This window comes from Mus caroli, chromosome 10 (assembly GCF_900094665.2).
Source record: "Mus caroli chromosome 10, CAROLI_EIJ_v1.1, whole genome shotgun sequence".
Taxonomy (NCBI): Eukaryota; Metazoa; Chordata; class Mammalia; order Rodentia; family Muridae; genus Mus; species Mus caroli.
The window spans coordinates 78,614,448-78,632,795 of NC_034579.1; the positions used below are offsets into that span (position 1 = coordinate 78,614,448).

At 46.6% G+C, this 18,348-nt stretch overlaps 1 protein-coding gene across 4 annotated transcripts in view; it reads left to right on the forward strand.

Moving 5' to 3' along the window:
* Positions 1-18,348, forward strand: part of Rfx4 (regulatory factor X4) — a 138,901-nt gene that overhangs the window by 63,124 nt on the left and 57,429 nt on the right. For 3 of the 4 annotated variants that reach the window (XM_021174600.1, XM_021174601.2, XM_021174603.1), the window contains exons 5-8: positions 5,629-5,690; positions 10,418-10,631; positions 11,219-11,296; positions 14,633-14,796. In XM_021174600.1, coding sequence (XP_021030259.1) covers positions 5,629-5,690; positions 10,418-10,631; positions 11,219-11,296; positions 14,633-14,796 — 518 coding nt within the window. Of the gene's footprint in view, positions 1-5,628; positions 5,691-8,438; positions 8,634-10,417; positions 10,632-11,218; positions 11,297-14,632; positions 14,797-18,348 lie in introns of those variants that run through there. The other variant, XM_021174602.1, reaches the window with a different exon arrangement.

Below are 18,348 nucleotides of genomic sequence, written 5' to 3' on the forward strand. Positions count from 1 at the left end.
GGAGTCAGCCTTTCCCAGGCATGGGCTCCTTGATCGGTTACTCAGCACTAAGTGGTCAGCCCTCAAAGCAAATACATTCAGAAACAAAAACAAAAATGGTTCTGCAGGTTAAATGTATATATTAGTGCATATGCTTATACCTCTGTCTGTCTGTCTGTATGTATGTATGTAATGATAAAGGGAAAGAGACTATCAGTCTAAGGCTTGGGGGAGGGGCATGGGAAGGGTCGGAATGAGTTGACATGGAGGGAGAATGTGTTGGCTCACAGTTTTAGAGACTTCAGTCCACCCCTGTGGGAAGGCATTGCAGCAGGCACGGCTGCTCCCCCTCCCTTAACGGCGTGTTCAGAATGGTGGCCAGAAGAGGGAAGGTGAGGTAGGAACAGCCCGGGGTGGGGGGGATAGAGGAGAGATGGAGGAGGATGGAGGGGGATAAAAGGGGGATGGAGGGGGGTGGAGGGGGGTGATGGTGACCTCAGGGGACAAGTGAGCACAAAGAGAAACAGACTTGTGGAGAGACAGGCTTCATTTAATAGCTCATTTCATTGGGGGTAACAAAGGCTATTTAATCCTTTAGGGAGTGGGGTGAATATCATCATTGGCTGGGGCTAAAGTGCTAGGAACTCCTCATTTGCATGAGGAGGAATTCCTTGATTGCTTGACCTTATAAGGAGAGAGGCAGTGTAAATCTGTAACCTGACCACCAGGGCATGCAGGCCCAGGGCAGGGAGGGAGGAGACTTGCTTCTACTAGTCTCAGGATGATCTTTTCAATCTTTTGGGGGGTTAGGACAACACCTTGACCTCCTTTTTGCTCCAGGCTAGCTCCCACAGTCAGCCGGGTCCTTGGCCCTGCAGTGCACAAAGCTTGGACTGGCTACTGTTCTCACTACGCAGACCACAAAGTAGCCTGAGATAGACTAGTACCTGGGCCCACACCTAGCGGCCTACTTATGCCAGATAGGTCCTGCCTACTACAGCTTCTAGAGCCTTTAAAATTGTACCACAAGCTGGGGCCAAGCATTTAAAACATGACGCTGTGGGGTGTATTTCAGATTCAAACAATTATATCAGCTTCATAAGGAAAGTGACCAAGACTCTCAGAGGAAGAGAGGGATTCCCGGGGATGGCCGACTTCCTGGTCATGAGCTTGACAGTCCAAGCTAACGGAAGAGCATCATGGTGATAGGATCAGCATGAACCTGTAGCTTGGGGAACATCTGAGAGAGGCTGGGTAGTGGACCAGGAGTCTGAATTCTTTTCCAGAGAGGGAAGAAAGGAACCTAGCATTTCCAACAATAACACAAAATGATGACATGAGCCTTTTAGATGGCTCCTGCTGAGGAGGCTGGATGGGAGGCAGGGCATCCTGTTGGGGGATGACATGGCTGGAGCAGAGATGGAAGCGACATAGAGAAGCTGTTTGCTCCCAGGGGAGAAGCTCAGGTGGCAGAATCACTGGCAGGGTGTGGGGGTGACAGGAAAGACTGCCTGCTGTCTTGGGAAAATCATCAGAAGGTGACACTAGGCACAAAGATGTGTTAAAGGCACCATCCCGATAGACAAGTTATTCCAAGTGAGCAAGTGAAACCACAGACAGCGGAGGGAACCATAGGTCAAATTGGTCAGTGAGTTCCCAGGCCCGTGTCATGACCAGACAAAGAACGACAAGGGCTTGGATGGTAGCTCATATTGACTCTCGGAGGTAGAACAAATGACTCCGGGAAGCCTGTCACTATGCCCCAGTGGCCTATAGCTTGTCTGTAGACGAGCCTGCAGCCCTGTCTCCCCAGCCAAGGGTTTTCCTGTTTGCTCTGTGGATGTCGTTTGGGATACCATTGGCATAAACAGAGCGGGGCTTTAGAACCCAGTCAGTATCCTAAGTCAAGCAATAATGAGGCTTAGCAACCAAACAAACCTGCACGGATTTCTTTTGGTATCAGAGATGATTTGCTGGGAGCAGAGAATGGTCTACGTTTTAAAGAGAGAAACTGCGCTGTAACATCCTGGTCTGTCTTTGATGAATCTTGTGAGGTTATCCTCAACACTTTTGTCAATCAGGACGACTATTAATAAGAAACTTCTTTTCTTTCTTTGCATAAACAGTTTAGGACAACAGGGATCCCAGAGCCCTGTTTTTGTCCTATTCACAACACAACCACCCTAGTGAATTCTCAAGCTGGGTCTCTACACAATCTGCTCCACTCATTCTTGTATCTTTATGAGCAAAATTTATAGCTGTAGTTTAACAAGTGTGATTCTCCCTGGTATTGCCTCATAAGCAGCTTTGATGTCATGACATATTAAGAGATTTTTGTGACCATTCTTTATGGCTCCGCGAGTACTATTAAATGTTTAGAGAGCATGCATTAGCCAGTTCCCTGCCATGAGACATTCCTGGTATTTCTAATTTTTCTCTTACTAGAAGCCCCACACCTTCTGCGTTCTCATTTTAGGATACTTTCTTAGAACCAATAGATCAGAAAATTTAAAGTATTTGGTGGCTCCTGACATATATTGTAAAGCGTCTTTAGCGGAAGTTATCCTAATGGAACCCCTGGCAATCTGAGGATTCTAGTTGTACTACAGACTTAAAACTTTTATTATATTTGTTTAGCATATATGCCCATGAGCATGGACATGTGTGCACATACGCGTGCCATAGCTCACGAGGAGGTCAGAGGACAACTTGCATCTTCCACAGTGTGGGCCCTGGAGATTGAAGTGAGGTCATCAGCCCTGACGGCAAGCCCGTTTCTCCACTCACTGAACCATCTTACTGGCTTTTTACTACCCCTTTTGACAGCACCAACTGTTTTCACTTTCATAGTATCGGTTAATATTAGCAGGCTCATCACTGTACCTGTTTCCATGGGAGAAATTTCCCAGGGCTAACCACAAGAGCAGCTCTGGTTTTCCCAATGGGGGCTGGGACTCCTGTGTCACTATTGCTATCTTGTCTGCTTGCATGGTTAGGAAACTCAGAACCCAGATCATGACTCTCTTCCAACCAGCACGGAGTCTCAAGATTCCATATTTACGATTCTCTCATCCCTCTTCTGCATCCTTAATGTCCTTGCTCTGTAGCTGGTCATGTGATGAGCCTCTGGCGGGGCCAGATCACAGGCAGACACAAATGTGAGGCGGTAAGGCCATTAACCTGTAAGATAGGCATAACAGGGCAAGAGGTTTCAAGAGCAGCATCGCTGACACAGGCATGACATACTGCATTTTACACAGGGCACGACAATCCCGGGGGGACACAGAGGAGTGACTACAGGAGCGGCACCTTATATAGTTCAATCATTTTTAATTATCACTTTTTCCGTGTGTGTGTGTATGTGTGTGTGTGTGTGTGTATGTGTGTGTGTGTGTGTGTAGGACAGGGATCCACGCCAAGTCTCTTCTCTACCACTCTCTACCTTAGCTTTTGAGATATAGGGTCTTCCTCTGGGATTGAGGGCTCTCCAACTAGGCTAGGTTGGTGGACTAGCATGCCCCCTCCCCCAGATTCTTCTATCTCTATGTCCCTAACACTGGGATTATAGGCACTTGGGTGTAACGCATTTTACATTCATGTTGGATCTGAACTCAGGTCTTCATATACAATAGCAAACACTTTTCCAAGTAAGCCACCCTGGCAAGCCCTGAAATAAAGCTGATTTTGTCTCATTTCCCTCCCAAAGTGGGCTTACGATATTCGTGCAGATTCTCTGAGCATCCCATGAGCTATCTCTTCCCTCCCCCCAGCCACCACTGAGATAAGGCAAGGCTGTCTGTCTATTTTCCACCTTGAAGTTACTCAGCTCCCTAAATGTGCCAAAGATCTCAGTGTCTTGTTATCTATTCACCTCTTTCCATCCCACTTAACTAATGCGAGTTTAGTTCATGACACTATCAGCTGTCCCTCTGATTAAGGACAGACAACTTGACTTCCCGAGTCCTCAGACATCACAGAAGGAAACCAAGGCACAGGAAGATTGAGTATGTAGAATCCAAGAATTAACAGGCTCCTGGTGCCTGTTTATTGCACAGATGAGTTCAGTCAGCCAAAGCATTGGTGTGGGTAAAAACCATCACCAATGTAATGAAAAGAGCCTTATCTCTAAAGAAAGCTCCTGAGGTTCGCACCTGACCAGTGGGGATACAGGCATAGCATCTCTTCTGGCAGGACGCTGTGTAGCCACATCTCTCTGACCATGGATGTCTGCAGAGCAATTAGCCAGAAGGGAAGAATGCCTGGGGGATTCTGAGCCAGCTTAAAATCAAAAGCCTCTGAGGAATGAAACAAGACAAAGCCATTGGGAGGTTCTAAAACTCATGTATTGAGCATTTAGTAAACACTGGCCTCTGTATACACACACACACACACACACACACACACACACACACACACACACACTTCACAAGGATTCTTTAAGTTAGAGGTTATTATCATTTCTATTTTAAAGTTTTTTATTTTTAAGGATGAGTATGTGTGGGCGCCTGTGGGTGGGTATGTGCACATGAGTGCAAGTCCTTGCAGAGGCCAGAAGGGGGCGTTGGGTTCCTTGGAACTGTGGACTGCCAGACATGGGAATCAAACGCAGGTCCTTCTGCAAGGACAGGACATTCTCTTAATAGTTGAGACCCCTCATTCCAGCCCCTCATTCCCATTTTGTAAATAGGGGTGTGCCTTGTGAATGCAAATGCATCCACCTCACAAGTGGCAGAGCCAAGATGTAGTCCAGGTCCCCTTGTCTCCCCAGTGCCACCGCACAAACGTTTCATTATATCACCTCACCAAAAACACCATCTCAGTAAACACCACCGAAGGAGGCTGCTGGTGCATCCCTACTTTGGCAGATGGCCTCCTCTCTGGACTTCTTTCAGGAGCATGGTTGTCCAAGCCACAGTAATTATGATGGTCTCCTCTGGGCAGGGATCAGAACCTTATCTTTTCAGTCCACAGCAAGACCAAGCTTTCCCAAGCCCCAACTCTGAGCAAGCAGGGTCTTTGCTCTCACACACGCTACATTCAAGTAGCAAGAGAGCCAATTAGTACTCAGTGAGGAAGTGCTCTGGCTGCACTCAGACAGAAGCCTTACAGTAGAACCTGGAGACACAAGAGACAACTGTTGCTACTGGACACTGGTTAGTCCCAGGAGGTCTCTGAGCAGGGGCGTCTTGCTCAGAAGCCCCAAATGTCATCTGCAGAGATGGAAGCAAGCCTGTGAAATGTGGGTGAACTTCCTGTAGTGGGAGGTGGGGGTGGAAAGGGGCCAACTCATAGGGACAAAAACGGGATGGTACACAAGGCCTAGTTACAGGATCGAAGGTGGGTTTGGCTCCAAGTGTGATGGCGGTCTCAGGGGAAAATGGTATATTTTAGAGCTTCCTGGGCTTGTGCTGTGAATAAGAGGAGATAAAGCATGGTAGCCCGGTGAGATTTCCCACTGAGCCCCTCAGGGTCTGAGCCCCACAACTGCCAATGTACTGTCCACCTGCCCCCTCCCCCATGCCAACACCAGGAGTCTGTGCCATTGTGTTCTCAAAGACTCCTAGCCAGTCTTTGCACCGGCACTGGCTTGCTTCCCTTTCAGTCCTGGTACACCACTGCTCCTGATGGGTTCTTGTGTCGCCCTTACAGATCATAAGGCAGCAGTTTCCTCAGCTAACCACCAGAAGACTCGGGACCCGAGGACAGTCAAAGTAAGCACCAAACAGCCACACTGCCTTCATTCACAGCATCTGGATCTTGAGGCCAGACCCCAGGATGCTCCTCAGGAGCGTGGTCTACAGGCCCGTGGGGAGGTCTGTGCCTAGAGTGGGGGACTGTTGAGGAGGTCTATGACAGCCAGCTTCTCTCTCAGCACCCTTGAGAGGGAGAGGAGAGAGAGTGAGAGAGCCTGGCCATCCAAAAACCTTTGGCCTAGCTGCTCAATGCCATCTGACTCTGTGCCTCCTTGTCCTCGGTTGTCCTCTGTATAGCAATCTTTGCATATTTCCAAGGAGCCCTGTGATCTCTCAGACCATTTCTAGGTTGCTTTGGAGTGTTGAAGTAACCTCTGCTCTGAGAGCATACAGTGGGCCACAGGCACAGACCAGCTCCAACAACATGGGGGAATGGGCACGTGTTTCCTCCCCCTCTGGCTCTGTGGTTCCTTCCAGCCTGCCAACACTTGAGGAGACAGAGGTCCTGCTCTGTAAGCTCAGACTCACCCCAATCCTCTTGTCTGGACCTCTCGCATGAGATCATAGTCCTGAACCATCACGCCTGGCTTGCCAGGGATGTTTTGATATGTAAGACAGACATGAAAAGAAGACTTAATGTTTCACATCATAGCAGAGAGTAAGAAAAGGGGAGGGAGAGGCGCGGGGAAGATCTTTTGAAGGAGCTGATGTTAAAGAGCAGAGGAAGTGAAGCCCCCCCCCCCCCAGAATTCCTGTCTCCCAGGTGTGTATCAGAAAGGGGGGCTCAACCAGTCCTACTCCATCAAAGATACACAGCAGTTGCCTCTCAGGATAGTTTAGAAACTTTCAGGGGTCAGGAAGTGTCACTTGGAAGAGGGAGGTGGCCACACAAGTTTGGCCAACCCCAGTTCAACAGCTCCCTTTCCTGGGAGACTTCTAAGAACCTTTATTATGCTAGTGTTCATCTGGACTCCACTAGAGGGCGCCTTCTTCTTCTGCGGCATTCTAGACCTTTGACAACTGTGAACGAGCAGGCAGCACAGTGAGCCAGCAAACCCAGAAACCTCTTCAAAAAGAAGGAACATCACATCTCCATATAGGTTGCAGAAGTCATGTCTGGACAGAGGGGGTTAGGGGTTCAGCGTTGTGGAGGGGGAGGGTTGGCAGCACACCCACAGACTATTACCCCAAGAGACAGAGCCACTGAGCAGTAGAACTTGGGTTTTTGTTGTGGAAGGGAAGGGAAGAAAACAGATGATCAAAGTTGGGAAAACCCTGTTATTGGTAAACTCTGAAAATAAGACTCTGTGTGTGTGTGTGTGTCTGAATCTATGTGTATATCTCTGTGTGTGTCTATGTGTTTGTATGTCTATGTCTATGTGTATGTGTGCCTGTCTATATATGTGTGTATAGGTGTCTATGCATATGTGTATGTGTGTGTCTGTATCTATTTTTATTTGTGTCTATGTCTCTGCATATGTCTGTCTGTGTCTATATGTGTATCTCTCTCTCTCTCTCTCTCTCTCTCTCTCTCTCTCTCTCTCTCTCTCTCTCTCTCTCTCTCTCTCTCTCTCTCTCTCTCTCTCTCTCTCTCTCTCTCTCTCTCTGTGTGTGTGTGTGTGTGTGTGTGTGTGTGTGCTTATCAGAAGCTCTTGAGAGAAATTCCAAAGGACTGTCCAGAAAATTTTTGAACAAAGGACATCTTGAGATAATTTCTCAGTGATTTCTTTCCCAGGGTGACTACACTGAAGAACAAACTACTTAACTCCATTTATAAAGAAAAAGTCTGGTGTTTTGTTTAAAAGCAAGGTTGTAAGGACAGAGTGCAAGAATCTTTTTTTTAATTGTTTGCTGGTGATCACAAGTGGATAATTCAAAATCTCGGTCGAACCAGATTTAAGCTACTCAAGGTGACATCTTTCAGTCTTCCCAGGATTTTGGAGTCTGAGGCAGGAGTGTGAGGCCACATGTTTAAAAGTCAGCCACCTGAGTTACATAGCAAGACCTTGTCAAGGTGGGGAAGAGGATGAATAGAAAGATGCTGAATAAATAGAAAAGTATGGAAATGTTTGTCTAGCCTGTGGTCTTTGGAAAACCACTGGCTCCAATATCTCCAATATGCAATTTCTGATTTTTAAGGAGAATAGGAATGGCAGAAAGAGTTGGTAAATGTGGAGAACCACAAAGGGTAGAGATAAAAGGAGCATGCACTTGGAGAATGGTCCCCTCTGAGGAAAGCCTGGTTTCTGTTCCTCTTTTTCTTTTACCTACATGGTGGCAAATTAGGCAGCATCCATTTTTAAAGTTCTACACACAGAGAGCCATATTCTACCGTCTCCATGAGGATCCCCATGTCCAGCCAATCTAAAGGCAATGGGATGTTTCAAGCTGCAAACTGAGTCTCCACGCTGCAGCGTGGCCTGTCAACATCCTTTAGCAAGTCCACTCCTATAGACGAGACATAGGCATGTCTAGCAAGGAGTGCTGACTCTCCCTCCAGAACCTAACTAGCAAAACCAAGACCAGAATAGTAGCTTTCCTGTAATTGCAGATCTATGCTACATGCATAGATTAACCAGGAAATAGACCCATTTGTCTATCTTATGATAATGTAACTATCTCATAACGTCATATTAAGATATGGCTGTCTTGACCTTAAGTTATAAGAAACATTTTAAAGCTGAAGAGGTATGCTATATAACTGTCTTTCCACCACAAGGTACCTCTGGAGTCCCTGGAACCAGCCCCTCCCCCACAGATTGCCCACAGACGGAAAGGCAGTTATGTGACAGTTGGGAAGTAGAAGGCCCAGACGGTAGATATTAGCTCAACACAAAGAAGTTTCTGATAACTGCATCGGCTGAAAATGAACTGGGCTGCCTTCGGAGGGCCTGAGTTCTTCATCCCAGGAGGCATGCAGATGGAGGCAAGCTGCCCACTGGGCAGAAATTTCACAGAATGGTACCAGCAGGAAGGGGGCTGTGAAAGGGAAGGTTCCACGCACCCATCTCTCCCTCCCCGTAAACAACTTTCCCCCCAAATCAAAATGCTTCCCCATTCCCATCACCATGTATCTGTGGCTAGAGAAAAGTAGCTGAGATGTTATCTGGTGTTTCTGAAAATGAGGGCTCATGACTACAGCGGCATTACCACTGCACCGTGAAACCCCACCCTAGATGCACGAGATCGGAATCTTGGGGGTCAGGATGCTGCCGTGTGCACTGTGGGTGATTCTGACTGTTAATGAAGCTTGGGAATCACTGGCTGACTTAGAGGCACAAAGCCCGTTAGGAGTTGAGATCCTGCCTCTGGGGCCTTCTCACTGGTGATCTAGACTGCATCACTCACATTCTCTAGAGCTTAGTTCCCTTGTCTGTAAGCCGTGAAGCGGGAGTTTACTTCTAGCCTCATGGGGAGTTTTCTGAGAGAAGATTCTGTGTGTCGAGTCCTTCGGGCCGTGGACCTGAAGCTGGAGAGCCTCACTCCGTGGTGGCTTATGCTGTTGAAGGCTCTCATGGACCTCATTCCCAGACTTTGAATCAGTGGGTTCTGGGACGGGGCCTAGGAACCTGCACGTTTATTAAACTCCAAAAGTAACTCTGATGCACGCATGCTGTTTACTGTTAGCGCTGCACAGTGGCTGTGTAGGCAAACAGACTGGTCCACAACCTATTCTTGCCTGAAACTGCTCCATGCTCGTGAGCAAATGGCTTGATTTTTTTTTTTTTTTTGCCNCCTTTTCCATTTTCTCGCCTTTAGGATGACCACAGCAGTCCTTAATTTATAAGCTCATTTTCAAATTAGTGTGAATATAGTACTTTGCAAAGTGCTAGAAACTTAAGTACTCAGTAGATCTTAAGTACTCAGTAGAACTTAAGTACTCAGTAGAACTTAAGTACTCAGCAGAACTTAAGTACTCAGTTAGCTGAAGTACAAAGCACCACCCACCTGCACCCCCAGCAGACACAGCCTCCTCCTGTCCCTCTTCAGGTGGAAGTGGACGTGTGTCTGAGATTATTATGCCCATTGGGAGTTAATACAAAGTTCTGGTCTTTGGCATTCAGGGTCAATTGAGGTACTGGATGAATCTTTTTAAAATTAAAGCTTTTGCTGGGTGGCACACACCTTTGATCGTAGCACTTGGTGGGGGGGGGGGTGCAGAATCTCTGAAATGGGGGTCTGGGAGTTTGAGGCCAGCATGGTCTAAATAGCCATTTCCAGGCCAGTCAGGGTTACACAGTCAAACCTCGTCTCCAAATTTATAATAATACAAGAAAAAAAAATTAAAATCATAGCTCCTTTGAGGCTAGCCTTTACTGAAGAAGATAATCATGGCCAGGTAAAGTTTTATTCTTGATGTATGAACACATTCTGTGCCTGGGTCCCCACAAAGATGGACACTCAAACGTTAGGCATCTTTGGGAAGGTATTTGCTAGACATTCGAGATCAGGTATAAATGGAACATTTCTCACCCCTACTTTGCTTTGCAAAGTATTTGACTTAACATTTTCTGTAGGAGGCAATTTTAGTTATTTTTAACTGTCTGATTGATGGCTGGCAACATGGAACTTTGGCTTAATTGTAGATTTCAGAGATGTCAAGCCTTAGAGAAGAGTTAACTCTTTTAGCCCCAGGTTTGGATGTGTCCAGTCATGCTTGGCTTTGGACAACATCCTCCAACCCAAGAAACCTCCAGCTAACAATGACCCGTGTGGGCCCGTCTGTCTCTTTCCCGGTGGCCCAGGTACCATTACTATGGCATAGCGGTGAAGGAGAGCTCCCAGTATTATGATGTGATGTACTCAAAGAAAGGAGCTGCCTGGGTGAGCGAGACGGGCAAGAGAGAAGTCACCAAGCAGACGGTGGCATATTCTCCCCGGTCCAAGCTTGGGACATTGCTGCCAGACTTTCCAAACGTCAAAGACCTAAATCTGCCAGCCAGTCTTCCTGAGGAGAAGGTAACGTCATTCGAAGAGATTGCTGGGGGTGAGGGTGGGGTGATTGTCTCTCTCTGTGTCTCTGCTCTCTCTGTCTCTGTTTCTGTCTCTATCTCCCTCCTCCTCTCTTTCTCATAGATTTCAGAGAATCCATAGACACCAAATGCCTACGGTGATTTCTGCAGAAGCGTTTATACAGACAATACACTGGCTTCTATTTCTTTTCAGTTTCTTAGCCACAAGGAGAATTTAGTGCCCTAGCCCTACTGTACCATATGCTAAGCACTGTGCAGTGTGCTGGATGCACGAGTGTGAAGACCATGCTATTTTTGATTCTCCAGGAACCCAAGAGTCTCAAGGTGCAGGATGGGGAGCAGAGTAAAGCCAGTGCTGTACTGCAGGGTGGGGCTTGGGTGCCATGAGAGCACAGGGTCAGAGGTCACATCACTGAAGGGCTACAATTCCCCTTCAGGTCTTTCCGGAGGCATAGATAATAGGTACAGTCCATCCTTCCAGTGGAACAAATGGTGTAAACATTGAAATTCCCAGGGCAGCCACACTGCGTACTAATGTCTTCCTTTGTCATTGATCCTCCACTCGCCCCACAGGTGTCCACCTTTATTATGATGTACAGAACACACTGTCAGAGAATACTGGACACTGTAATAAGAGCCAACTTTGATGAGGTAGGTCAACGGCATTAAGCTGTGAATACTCTATTAGGATGTTATACTTCACCCCTACTCCTATTTTAAGAGCTCCCACCAGGTGCAGGGCCTGGGGTCTAGAAGCCATTGGTAGCCATTGGCCCACTTACCCTTCACAGTGATGCTTCAAGGCAGGTACTGCTACTAATCCTATTTTACAGAGGCCGCTGTGCACAGCAGGCAGCGGTGGCTTTTCCTTGATTCTACTATAGAATGACACATACTGGGAAGGCCATCTTGTCAGCCTTTCAACGTGCCTACAAGTATGGATTCTGAGACGCTAAATAATACTGAGTTTCATCATTTCCCCGAGACGATCCCTTATTGCTTTTGGAGTGATTACCGTCCCACCTCCCTCAAGGCCTGGCCTCCACTTCCACCAAATCCCATCAACACGGCCACTTTATTTCTGCTTTAGAAACATTGCATTTAAGAAAAAGAAGAGGGGCTGGAGAGATGGCTCAGCGGGTAAGAGCACCGACTGCTCTTCCGAAGGTCCTGAGTTCAAATCCCAGCAACCACATGGTGGTTCACAACCATCCGCAATGAGATCTGGTGCCCTCTTCTGGTGTGTCTGAAAACAGCTACAGTGTACTTATGTATAATAAATAAATCTTTAAAAAAAAAAAGAAAAAAAGAAAAAAAGAAAAAAAAAAGAAAAAGAAGAGAAATGGGGAAGCAAAAGAATTGTGGCATCTCTGGGATGTTGCTGTTGCAAAGGACCTGAGTGCAAATGCCAGCACCTGCTCAGAAGCTCACCACATCTTCCCGCACCAGACATGCATGTGATACACAGACATACATGCAGGCAAAACATTCATACACATAAAATAATAAAAATGAAAAAAAATTTAAAATCGCATGCTCCCCTGAACCCAAAGAAGAAGGGATGAAAGCCTGGGAGACTGGATGGATAGATAGTCCAGAAAGCTGACATTAAATGATGATGCTCAACCATTTGCCCAATCCTTTCACTGAAATTGTATGCAAGGAGTAAGGAGAGCTCACCAGAATTCCTCCTGTCACCTAATAATAAGTTCCACTTATCCTGTGCCTACACAGTGCTAGGCTTTTTACATAAGTCATCTTACTTCATCCTATTAATAGGTGGAAGCCATTGTATCCATCTTAAAAGGGCTGCTGCCCTCACGGACTTGGTCCCGAGCATAAGATTTGATAGACTTGATTTTATGTGACTAAACCAGAGCCTTTAACTCCATGCCCCAAGTCTGTTTCCCCAAGTCGGACATTGCCACGACCCTCTGCCCGACGACTCGAGCCACAAACCTCAGCTCTTCATTTTCCCTGCCTTCCCACCCAGGCCAGAGAGAGGTCAAGGCAGCTTTCTGTCCTGAACAGACATGCTGTCTGTGTCTCATCTCACAGCTGGCCTCCAGGTCTCAACACATAGATTCATCGCATTTGCCTTCCCTTTCCTTCTCAAAGGACCCGGAACCATAGGACAGTCAATGACATAAAACCGAGAAGGAAGGGAGGGTTAACATTGGATAGAGCACTTGATACAATAGCTGCCAGGAACTTGGTGACTGACAAGGGCTCCTTGTGTGGCTTGAGCAGGCTTCTGACAGACAGATGTCTGCTAAAGTCTCTCAATGGATTTGTTTTATCCTACATAACAGCTGACCTTTTCCAGATGTTTTGCTGGAATCTGACAACTAATAGAAAATAGGAGCAGAACTGAACACCAAAGCCAAGGAAAGCAGATGTGCTCAGATTGAACCAACTCTTAGGAACGACATAGGTGGGGCTTCTTACAGTGGGAAGTTCAAATAAGAGAGTCTAATACCTGGCTGGAGGTCAATGCCTCATCCCAGGGATGAGCTGGGATATGGGACCTGATCCTGGGAGGGACCTGAAGAGTGGTACAGGCCATCAGACAGAGAGAGAACGCTGTGGGGTGGCAGCAATCCAGAGAAAGACATGGGCCCTGGGAATAAGCCAGAACCCCAGTTTACCAAGTAATAGGAAAAAACGATCACAAGGCTGGCAGTGGAAGGACTCATGCTCTGCCTCCTCCTTTGGATTGCTGCTGTGCTGTGGGTGATGAACTTAGTAACTCTGCTAGTAGTGATGCTTAGGTCTATGATCATCAGCAGGGTCATGTGGGAGAACTCCGTGGTGTCTCTGGTTCCCCAGGGGTAGTCTCTAAAAAGAAAGGAAGGGAGGGAGAGAGGGAAGGAGGGAAGGGAAGGAGGGAGGGAAGGAAGGGAGGAAAGAAGGAAGGGAGGGAGGCAAGGAGGAAAAGTAGGGAGGGAGGCAAGGAGGGAAGGAAGGGAGGGAGGAAAGAAGAAAAGAAAAGGTGAAAGGGCCAGGTTACGTCTCCCAAGCTGAATCTGTATGGGTTCATGGGAGTCAACAATATGGAAAATGCTCCACGGGTAGCCCTAGAGTGCCTATCTTAGAGAGCAAGGAGAAGAATGCAACCCAGGACTCAGGTCAGCTCACTATAAAAATCCAGAGTTGGATGCTCCTAGCTTTGTGATGGGCTTCTCAATTTAGGGATGTTACTGTGTATAGAACTTACTGTCTCCTGTTTCCCTGCCCCTGCCTCATCCCTCTACCTCCTTCCTCAAATCAAAGTCTAAAAGTCATGGAAGTGGGGTCACTAAGGCATGCTCTTCTTGGAACATCCACTCAGCCATTTGCTTCTCCAAGTCCCTGCTCAGAATATCATGCTAAGGGCGACTCCATTTTGAGTGCCCAGCACACTGGGCACTGCTCTGTGTCTTGGTGACATATGGCAGGTGTTCCATGTGCCCCGCTGGCTTACTGCGATGCTGCACCAGGTGCACTTTGGGAAAATGGGAGTTTGGGATGTGAGAAGTTCCTTGCACTTTGCCCGGGTTTGGGGCAGACATATTTGAATTTGGGGAATTTTGCAGGTAGCAAACACTTCTTGCCTCTCCACCTGTAACTGCTACATCCTTCCCCTTCCTTCCCAGAATGCCCAGGAGCCACGGGGTGGGGGTGTGGGGGTGAAAGAACAATGGGTGTTAGTGCTCTGACCTTTTAAAAAAACAAAACAAAACAATAACAGCAAAACCTGTGCAGTCCTCCCTATGTAACTCAGCTCACAGCTCACAGGCCTAACACCAGGCTGCAGGGGCAGGCAGGCCAGCAGTGGGCACAAGTCCCCACAGCATCCCAAGCCTGGACAGCTCCCACTGCCGCGTGGGCGAGGGGGGGGGTGTAGAGGAAGATGCTGCTGTGCTGCCTGTGCTGGGGAGGGTGAAGACACAAGGCTTCGCGGGGGCGGCTTTGTCTGAACCCTCTTCTCTCTGTGGGTCAATGCAGGTTCAAAGTTTCCTTCTGCACTTTTGGCAAGGGATGCCGCCCCACATGCTGCCCGTGCTAGGCTCCTCCACGGTGGTGAACATCGTGGGCGTGTGTGACTCCATCCTCTACAAAGCCATCTCCGGTGTGTTGATGCCCACGGTGCTGCAGGCGTTGCCGGACAGGTGAGTCAGCTGGGTGTCCGCCTCCCTTTGGGAGGAGCCCAGGCTCCGCTAGTACTTGATTTTGTTTTGTTTTGTCTTACCGTTACTGTAACAGGGCCTTTGTAAAGATCAACAATAGGCTTTTCAAAACTAAAGGCTGTAAGCTGTGAATGCAAATAAAATGCTTCTACTCTGAAAATGATTCCAACTTCCCAAGGTAGGGAATGGTACACAGCGAAATGGCACAACCACTTCCTTGGCGGGCATCTCGTGCTGTTCACGCGTCACTAGGACACAGAACATGGCTTTTCTTACTTATTTCTGAAGTGCTGCCGCTGTGCGGACTATTCTGTGCCTTCCTTTCCTCGCACAAACCCACTGCACCTCGAGCTTCCGCTGAGCAGGTCCTCTGCGGTCTCCACCATGCTCCACGCGACGGCAGGGGTGGGGGGTCTCTGGACAGCTGTGTCTTCCCAGGACTCTGCTCCCTTGCCCTTCCGGCTCACCCCAGTGTGCGATGGTCTCCCTACGGTTTTTTTTTTTTTTTTTCTGTGTGTCCACCCTTTCTCAACTGTCTCCTGTAAATAAGACCTCCCACTTCCAGGAGCATTTGTTTTGGGGGACATTCCCTACACACTCCTAATTTTTTGTAACAGCGTGGGCTTCTGCCATAATAAATTTTAGTGATTCTCTTGGGATTTTCCGTCTAACTGACTATAAGGGGTGCCGTGGGGGGTGGGGGTGGTGGTGGCATGGTAATGTGTATTAGTTTCCTGTGGCTGCTGTTATAAACTATCACAAAATGGGTAGCTTAGAGTAAGCCTTCTAAGGCTTACTCTACCCTTTGGGTTCTTCTTTTTCCTGGCCACACTTTCCTGAGTGTCTCTTGTAATTAAGCTGCATGTGCCAAGTCAAAGTGCTGGCCGGTGGTGTCTGTCTGTCCCAGGCCCCTCTGCTTGGTCTCAGTGGTTTCCAGCAGTCCCTACTGTCCCTCTGCATGCAGCTGGAATCTCTGCTCCCACCAACTCAACATCTTCTGCCCCATATCTTTGTCTTGCTTGCCTCTCACTGGGACACCTATGAGTTAGAGCCCACTTGGCTAATCCAGGGTGTTCTCAACAGGAGAGCCATAATCACACCTAGACAGAGAGACCCTTTACTCCCAATAAAGTCACCTTTACCAGTTCTGAATGAGCATATGTTTTACCACATGGAATGTATGTATAGGAGAAATTCCTAAAAGGTTTCTGGTTTATTTAGTTATTAAGCTAGTCAGTCAGTTATGGAACAGGGCTCAAGTAGCCCAGGCTAGCCTCAAACTCACTGTTTAGCCAAGGAAGACCCCCAAGCTTCTGATCCTCTGCTTCTACCTCCTGACTGCTGGGATTGCAAATGTCCACAGCCGTGCCCAGCTTTATAAGACGTTAGAGAACAATCTCAGGGCCTTATGCAGGCTGAGCATTGCTTCCTAACACTATTTTAGCTCCATTCCATAAAGTTTGGTATACAGTATTTTAATATTATTTCCTACCTATTTTATGATCCCCCTCTGAAGCCCCTCTGCCATAAGAATTTTAAAAAGAACATTTAAAACTTTCTGAGTGTTGGAAGCTATTGTTACACACCTTGATTTGTATTTTCTGTGGTTAGATTGTTGCTTGAAGCATTTCTTCTCAAGAGTCCACTAGCACTGCTTCTGTTGTCTGGCATATGGACACTTTGTGAATGCTGCACTGACTCTCGAAAGAACCCCTGTTTTCAAGGCACAGACTCCTCTGGATTCTTATAGAGGGGTGTGTGTGTGTGTGTGTGTGCGCGAATGCATGTATGTACACATGTGCATTTATGAGTATGTTTCTGAGTGCATGTGTGTGTGTGCTAGTATGAGTGTACATAAGTGTGTATATGTGGAGTGTGTATGAGTATGTGTGTATATGTGCGAATGAGTGTGTGAGAGTGTGTGTGAATGTGTGTGAGTGTGTGTGTGTGAGTGTGTGTGTATGTGCACTGCTGGAGACTGAAGCCAGGAGAAACGCTAAGCAAGTCTACCACTACATTACCTGCTCTCTCCAGGTTGGTCTCAGGTTTCTGTTCTTGCTTCAGTCTCTTACAGAGCTGTGTCTCCCAGAAGGCACTGATAAACCTAGGTTTTGATTTGCAGTTTTGTAATATGATATACAGGGCTCAAGTTTTTATTTTTGGATTTTAAAGATGATGGCCAAGTATTCTGACACCGTCTGTTTATAAGGCTGAACATTTTCTGTTTCCCTGTTGCTTTGTAGAAAGTTGGCCTTACATGTGTAGACACACTCCCAGACTCTCGGTGATATCCCAGTCCTCTATGGCCAGTCTCCACCAACACCACACTGCCTTGGCTATAATTGGTTTTATAGTAGTCTCAAAACAAGTGATAGGACACCTGACTTGTTATTCTTTTTCAACATCGTTCCTTTGCTGTGGCAGATAACACTTGCAGAATGTCTTAAAAGTCCTGTAGGATTTTGATTAAGATTATCATGAGTTGATAAATAAAGCCAGAAATAATCAGCATCTTACTAGTATTGATTTTAATCCATTAACATGGTTTATATTTCTTATTTTATGTGGATTCTCTTCAGTACTTCTTCAGTTTCCAGCCATTCATTACTACTTTATGTAGTTTGTGTGTGAATCTTTTGTCACGAGATGTTATTAAAGTCCATTATTCTAATAGTTTTTATGGTAACTTCTTTGGGGGCTTCCCGTGGGTATTAATGTATAATCTAGGGTTTGAGAGCATTTTGTTTCTTGATGTCCAATCTCTATACCCCTTTCATCCACAATGCTATTACACTGGCTAGGACCTCTAGGTGACAGTGGATGCCTTCACATTTTCCCAGGTCTCAAAAGGGAACATATGTAGCATTCACAGTAAGATGTGGAAGGTCTCGAGGGGTCAGGAAAGTTCCTTTCCATTCCTGGTTTGCTGAGAGTTTTTATCAAGAAAGTGTTTTGAATTTTGTTAGATGTTTTAGTTTGTTTCAAGATCACATACTATGTTTCTCCTCCTTAGTCTTCAAAGGAGGTAGATTTCATATTGCTTTATTTTTAAATATTGTAGCAGACTTTCATCTTCAGGGTAAATATACTTCATTGCAGTTTTAAAATGTATTGCTAGATCTGCATTGCTAATGTTTTGTTGTGGGTTTCACATTTCAATTTATAAATGTTCCCACTTTTCCTTATGACTTTCTCTTTAATCAATAGATTATTTTAGGAATGAAATATTTAACTTTTGACTATTAGGAGTTATCAAGATACTATTCTGTTATTAACTTGTGTTTTAATTTCCCTGTAGTCAGATTGTATACACTGCATGATAACACATCTTTTATGTTTATTTAAGCCTGTTTAGTAGCCTGTAACATGGAGCATGTTGGTGAGTGTTCTGCGTGTACTAAAAACGTTCAGGTGTGGCTCGGTGATGTGTCCAGTAAACATCTGTTAGGCCAAATTGATTGACAGCAGCGTTCGTGTTCTCATTACCCTTAATGACTTTCTCTCCTTTGTTTTACTAACTCCTATTTCCAACTT